Source organism: Teleopsis dalmanni, chromosome 1 (genome assembly GCF_002237135.1).
Source record: "Teleopsis dalmanni isolate 2A chromosome 1, ASM223713v2, whole genome shotgun sequence".
NCBI classification, from domain to species: Eukaryota; Metazoa; Arthropoda; class Insecta; order Diptera; family Diopsidae; genus Teleopsis; species Teleopsis dalmanni.
Window position 1 is genome coordinate 59,325,214 of NC_051846.1, and position 7,889 is coordinate 59,333,102.

Here is a 7,889-nt window from a genome sequence, read left to right on the forward strand (position 1 = left end):
GATCTTATTTTTCAAATAAAAACTAAAAGATGAATAGATAATTTGCATATTAATTAGTAATACATAAAAAAAATCCTAAACCCTGTTAACTACAAGAAACACGTATATTGAAGATTTCTTACTGCATTAATTATTATCACTACGAACCCCAATCCTCTTCACTAAACGAGTATTCACAAACTTAGTGTTCAACCTCTTTCGAATGTATCATAAAATAAGCCAAAGTCAAAATGCCAATTAACAACATCAAAATTTACAAAGTTTACAAAAATTCAAAAAGACGTTTATCACAATTCCAATCTTTGTATTAAACTATTTAAAAAATAGTAACTGATGAACTGGTAACAATTTATAATTGTTAATCATTAATTGTTAAATAAAACAGTTATTTTAAAAATAATACGAATGAAAATATACGAAAAATGAATAAAAATTATTTTAATATTTGCGTATAAATGGTTTAACTGCTTTGACTGAATCATCCAAGACGTGATCAATGACCGGACGGTAGCGTATAAAAACTTTACCTTCATCGTCTACCAACCAAAGCAATGTATGTTTGCGCCAGTGCTCTTCAAATGGCTTAGCCGTTTGACCTTCGGTAGGCTTACTATAATCAAATTCATCAATTCTCATCTTGAAATCTTCTCTTGCGTGTGCACCACGAGATTCTTTGCGATTTTCTGCTGCTACAATGGTAAGCATACCAATAGCTAGCATATTTTGCAATTCCAAAGCTTCCGTTAAATTCGTATTCCAAACTCTAGACTTGTCAGCAATTTTGACATCCTTAAAATCTTTGAATATTTCACGCATTACTTTCATTCCTTCCAACAGTACAGGACCATCACGAAAGACTGCACCGTATTTTTGCATTGCTCGTTGCATTCTTAAGCGAAGTTGATATGTTGTGTGTTTGCCATTGTTATGTACTAATTTGTCAATGTTTTCAATAGAATCCTCGCCTGCATTTTCTTTCATTTCTGGTGGAGGTGTTGAAGGCTTATGGCATTCAGCAATAGCATTAGCACAGCTTCTTCCGAACACCAGTAAATCAAGTAAGGAATTTGCACCTAAACGGCTAGCACCATGCACAGAACTACAGGAACACTCACCACATGAGAACAAGCCCTCAATTAATTCATCATTTCCAGCATCGTCTATTGTAAGCACTTGTCCACGATAGTTAGTCGGTATGCCACCCATATTATAATGTTCAGTTGGTAATACCGGTATTGGTTCTTTCATCACATCAACACCCGCAAAAATTCTTGCTGTATTCATGATACCAGGCAAACGAGTTTTAATCACCTCATGATCAATATGCATAAGTTGTAAATCCACATGATCTTTTTCGGGACCAGTACCACGACCTTCTAAAATTTCTATAGCCATAGCGCGCGAGACAACATCTCTAGCTGCTAGATCCTTAGCACTGGGAGCATAGCGTTCCATGAAGCGTTCGCCTTCCGAATTGACTAAAAAGCCGCCCTCACCACGACTCCCCTCTGTAATTAAACAACCGGAACCATAAACCCCAGTGGGATGAAATTGTACAAATTCCAAATCTTGTAGAGGCAAACCACGCCGTGTAATCAAACCGAAACCATCACCAGTAGTACTGTGTGCCGAAGTTGTTGAGAAATAAGCGCGACCGTAACCACCAGTAGCAATGACGGTATTCCAAGCACGAAAACGATGTATAGTGCCATCTTCAATACATAAAGCCATAACGCCACGACAACCGCAATCTTCAAAAATCAAATCTAATGCAAAGTATTCAATAAAATAATGGCAATCATAACGCAATGATTGACCATAGAGTGTTTGCAGGACAGCATGCCCGGTGCGATCTGCCACAGCACACGAGCGATGTGCTTGACCACCTTTACCATAATCCAAACTTTGACCACCAAATGCACGTTGATATATTTTACCATCTGTTTTGCGTGAAAAGGGTACGCCATAATTTTCTAATTCCACAATAGCTTTCGGCGCTTCACGGCACATCATGTGTATAGCATCTTGATCACCAAGAAAATCAGCACCTTTGACCGTATCGTAGAAATGCCAACGCCAATTGTCGTCTTCCATATTACCTAATGCTGCATTAATTCCACCTTGTGCGGCAATTGTGTGCGAACGTGTGGGAAAAATTTTGCTTATTACCGCAGTTCGAAAGCCATGTGCTACGAGACCAAAAGCAGAACGCAAACCTGCACCACCAGCTCCAACCACAATTGCATCGTAAGCATGGTCAATTATTTCATAGGTGCGTGAAGAAGACGACGACTTTTTTCTGACACCTTCATTAATATTTGCTCCAATATGGACGAACTGTTTCTGCATTTGCTGCTTTTGAGGCAGACGAAACATTAGTGGTGTCTTGACCTTTGCGAGATTTGAAAAGAATTGCATTTTTCTGTCAATTGAGTTGTTTCTAAAAAACTGAGATAAGAGAAATTGTTAATTGATTTGATTTTCTTTTCAATTTCAAATTATAGAAATAATTTTAAATCATAAAAATCAAGGAATGCTTCAATTTTTAAATCAAATTTTTTATTAAAAATATTCAAATTTGACGTTGCTCTAAATAATGTATCTGTGTTCTTTGATGTACATGTAGAATACGATTTGTGGGGAAGCATTGATTTATATCCATTTTTATATTTTTATGTTTTATTTATTTATTTATATATTTTATTGCATTTAATTATATATATTATTTAATTGTATATTTCTATTAGAATTTAATTAGTATTTAGTCACATTTTTTTGTTTTTCAGCATAACCTAGCCTAACCTATATTTTTATGATTTAATTATTTTTTAATTATATCCTTATGGTTATATATATATATTCATATGTTTATAAACTTTTTCGTATATAATTAGGTATGCGTATATTATATATTCATACATTAATATTTATCATTTTACGTTTGAAAGTAAGGTACACTATCACATAGATTATAATTTGTAGGACTAAGTATTCAATATTTTTCTGACGTGTCTCCGATGATTAGCCTTCACCGTGTCCACTGAAGCCATGGGTTTATAACCATGAAAATGGTTAAGGAGCCATGACAATGACGAAGCTCCAGTAAGTAGATAACTGGAGGTTCGGACACAAGAATCATGATATCTAGTATTGGCAACTCTGGTAAAATTGGATATTTTTGTTTTGATGCCTGACAGGTTTATATATCCAAATACAGACATACACGTATTTGTAAAATATACAACTTTTAAGTTAGTTTCGAAAATGAATAATAATTTTTAACACTAAAATAATATGTAAAAAAATACGAATAACTACACGAAATACGAATAAATAACAAAATCATATGTTGATAGTTAATTGGAAATTTTGTACGTACTTCCAAAAATCATTCACAATAGACAAATTTTTAGACTTGGCAACCATGCGATTCGAACTGCTTATTAGTTAAGCGGTTTCAGAGAAGTTGGACTAAATAAGCCAGCAGTATTGTTATTTTATATGTTATTTTTAAAGTAAACAGTTGCTTTTTTACGATATGCTTACAAAAGAATACGCCTATTATAGAATATAAGCTCTGGTACTTTGATTTTAATTTATGAGATGTGAACAAAATATAATGACAACTTCTAATTTTAACAAAACATATATATTTAATTATAGTGGTTTTCTTCGAAGTAAGTTTACTTGAGAACATGTACTTAAGCCACGGTCAAGTAGCTCAAGGCCATAGCTAGGTCTTAAAAACAAATTCAAAATCATTGCTAGGTCTTTAGCTCTTTCTGCAATTACAATGGCATATAATTTATATTTAAAAATCCTTTGATAATAATATTTTATTATCAAAATATAAAAGATATATTATATATCGTTGATGGGTGTTAAGACCCCCACATTTCAGTCAGTTTCTATGCCTTTATGACCTTTTGAGAACATATACACTGTTCAGAAAAATAGATTGCTGTGAAATAGTATTGGCACCAAAGGCATGGTTTGATATTTGAAATGATTCTCACCTGTTAGAAAATCGCCAAAGACACAAACGTAAGACATGCTCATTCACCCGTCTAAAACAAACTAAACATCGTGAAGGCCTGACATGTAACACGTACAACAGTGCAACCAATACAACACAGAATTCAAACAGTATACGAAAATTTAAAACTTTCCATATATTTTTGATCACAATTTGTTTTTGCTTATGGAAGGATAACTTTCTTTGCATTCAAAGCACTCATGTAAGACGTCTGACTTTGCGTATTACCAGAATTTAGTTAAAAAATTTTTGAAATGTTTTTCAAATCAGAAATCAACGCGTCAACTCCTCTGAAGAATTCCATAATAATTAAAAAAATTCCTTAGAGACTGACACCACAGCTACTTAAAATTGGGGAGATTTTTTGTGTTCGTTAAAGACAACGCTTTTGTGACCCCAAACTGGCCTTATTGTGTGTGAAAGGTTGAGGGGGTAAATAATTTTTGAAATCCTTCGTGATAATAATTACTCCGTCACTGTCACCACCGCTGTCTTTGTAGTCTCAATAGAATATCGCAGTAATAATGTGGACATTTTGATAATTTCCGTGATATATTTTATGTCTGCTCGCATTAAAAATATTTCATTAATTTTAATTGGAAATTTTGAAGCAGATAATTACAGAGTGGCAATGCATCAAATATTAAAAAGAATGTTTCAAATGTTCCTTAGGAAGCAGAAAAATGTGGTTGCTTTAGAATTTGGATGAGAGAAAGAAGTGTGCCGAAAGTCAAAAGTTTAATTTGAAACAAATGTCGTAAAATTATTTAAGATAATTTGGGTTTGGATGCTCATAATAAGAAAGAATCCATTCGGATTATATTCGGGTTTTCGCTTTATGCATTTTAAATCAGTTATAAAATTAAAAACTGTAAAAACAAATAATAAAATTACTAAGAAAAATACGAATGCACATAAAAATATAATTGAAAAGTACAAAAAAGAAGACTTAAGAAGTTTTTAAGAGTTGGCGTAATTAGAAATCCAAGCGATTTTGTAATTTTCTTAATTGTAGTGCCTTTTTATGGTCGACGGTCTGAGAGGGATTAAAGGAAGTAAAAATTTAAGCGTCTAAATGAGCAAATGCCAAACAAATAGCTTTAGTAAGCCACTTATTAAAGAATTTTGAAATAAACGGAAAACTCGGAGATAAGTCTCAACGGATATTAGTTGGTTCAAATTAAAGCAAATAAAAAAAAATATGTTACTATAGTCTTATTTAAAGTTAGGTGCACGAAAATAAATTATATTACATAAACAGAAACCATTTTAATTTAATTTTTGTCATCAACTGAATGGTATTAAAACAATTTCTTCTAATTTAGTTGAAGTTTCTCCAAAACGCAAAACCAACTTAGTTGTCAATTTAAGCAATTTCGTTGCCACAACTAAAACTAATTAAAATGCCATCAACACAAAGCGCAGCTTAACAGCATTGATGCACTGATGCACTTGCACTTTGCCAACAAAATTGTACTTTGACACTCTGTGACCACAATTGGCTACCGTTAATCCACTTTAATTTGATTGTTTGTTACGCGCCTAAAACAGTGCAAATAAATTTGATCACAGCGAATTTATCCGGTGTACGCAATTCGATACGCGACGCAATCTGCCGTACTAAGTTTGTCACAAAACGTGATTTATGCGTTCCAAAAGCACTTAACGCAGTACCCAACATGCACTCCTATTCTCACTCCATCTCGGCATTCACGGAGTTCACAATTATGGGGTGCACTGGACTTAGTAATAAATTTTGCAAAAATTGCCACAAATTCGCGGATTTCTGTTTATAAATCTTTCGACTACATAAATCTCGCGGATTTAACTTTCCTCGTTTCTGTTGTCACAGAAAAATGCAATAAAATTTCGCTTCCATAACAAATCAAAACAAATTTGTATTGATTTAAAAGTTTTTTATGGTCATTGTCGGTTTTGTGACAATATGGATGACAAAAAATGGAGTTGGTTGGAGTCACAAAAAGGAGTAAAGGGAGAAGTATATGGTATTAAGTAAGAGATTTATTTATATTTTACACATATGAGTGGTACGGGTGGTAATAGATATTTGAAAAACCTTCTCTAAAACACAACTATAAACACATTTTCAATATAATAGGAAGTGGTAGCCAGCGTAGAAGGGTCTACCTTGCTCTTAACGAAGCGACAACTTTACCATATCAATGTTCAAAAATGTATAAAAATGTCAGTTAAAATTTTCTTGACTTTAGGTCCTCTTAACTTTCAAAAAGTTTTTTAAAAAGATAACTTAAGAATAATAAGAGCAGTTGGACTATAGACATTAGATCACAAACTTATGGAAAATGATGTGTTGTTCCCAGATCTCCAATTGCCCAATTGTCAGATTGAAGCTCCATCACCTCCACTTTAGTGGATATGAACCCATGCCTTCAGTAGAAAGTCAGTTAATTCAGACGTATCGGAAGCTCCTCCCTGGCAGCTATACCACACATTGGGGTACACCATACACCCAACACATGCAAGCACCACTAGTGATGCCCGAACAACTGTGATGGCTGGTCACTTAAAGTATTTTTCAACAAGTACAAATATAAACCAAATCTTCTTCTTCTTCTTCTTCTTCTTGAGTTAGTGCTATTACGCACTTTTACTCTATAATGACTGGGGGGTTAATCACTACCCCACACTAGGCTTTAACTAGGCTAAAAAATCATATCATTTATTTGTCTTTTAGTTGATGACGGACCTTAAATCAGCATATCTTCCTGAGGATTAATCAACCTATTTATTTTGTACAGAGCAAAATTGTATCTATTAGATAGAAATAAAAAGAACAGAATAAAAATAGAAAATGATAACATATCTGCCTTTTACTCAAACGTATTTCTATACACAGATAGAAATAAAGAATCTACCAAATATATGAAAAAAATTAGTACTGCAGTTACTATTACTTACCTGAAATTCCCAGGCTTTTTTATTAATAACAAATATCAGCTGCGATAGTAATGATATTTTTACAAATATAAAATCTCAATTATTCATTAACTATTTATACAAATTTTTTTTATTAACTAAATAAACAAATTTTTATTGACATATAATGCAATGCATTATATATATATTTAACATAGTAATAACATAGTGATTTAATTGTCAGGTATATGTCAAGAATAATCATCGAGTTTCAAAATGATCCCTAAAGATGCTGAGCGACCATATTGCCTACCTAATACATAAAGTCTTAACTTCGGATATAACATAATATAAAAAAATAATGTATAATATATATCTGCATGATATAGTGATGTCAACTCATCGACTAAAGATGCACGATACTGCTGATATAGTAAAAATCTTAAGTGAACGCGAAAGTAATATTTTGCAAAGGCATTTGCATATGAAAAATCGTAACTCCCAATAGATCAAAAACGTATCCCTAATAACCTTAGAATAGTCCTCGCATATATTTCTGCATACTTAAGTTTTTACGTAGGTTTTCTATCACGTAAACGACAAGTGAATTCAACACTTAACATGAGGAATAAAAATTACATGGGAACGTCTCCTGATGAACACTTTCCAAAAAACCGATGACAGTTTGACTATTGAGATAGGTTATGGTGGAGTCTTTTTAAGGTGCACTTGGAATAATTATTATTGATTCTCTTTCAAATGGTAAACCTATAATGAAAGAGTACTTTGTAATGCTAAGGTGACGAAAGTAAGAAAAATATATAAAATGTGATGAATCACATTCACAGAGCCATTTAAAGAGATTTATTTAAAGGGCACTTTTTCAAAAGTAATTTAAAGTTCATGAGAATACATTTAATTGAAAAAAGTTCTTACTATCTAGTTAAAAATATTT

At 32.7% G+C, this 7,889-nt stretch overlaps 1 protein-coding gene across 1 annotated transcript; it reads right to left on the reverse strand.

Annotated features, from left to right (window-relative positions):
- Positions 1–399: 399 nt before the first annotated feature.
- LOC119689348 (succinate dehydrogenase [ubiquinone] flavoprotein subunit, mitochondrial-like) lies at positions 400–7,014 on the reverse strand. Its single transcript, XM_038104197.1, has 2 exons — positions 6,977–7,014; positions 400–2,448 (listed from the first exon to the last, which is right to left on the reverse strand). The coding sequence occupies exon 2, from the start codon at positions 2,416–2,418 to the stop codon at positions 439–441; it is 1,980 nt and encodes a 659-aa protein (XP_037960125.1). The 5' UTR covers positions 2,419–2,448; positions 6,977–7,014; the 3' UTR covers positions 400–438.
- Positions 7,015–7,889: the final 875 nt, after the last annotated feature.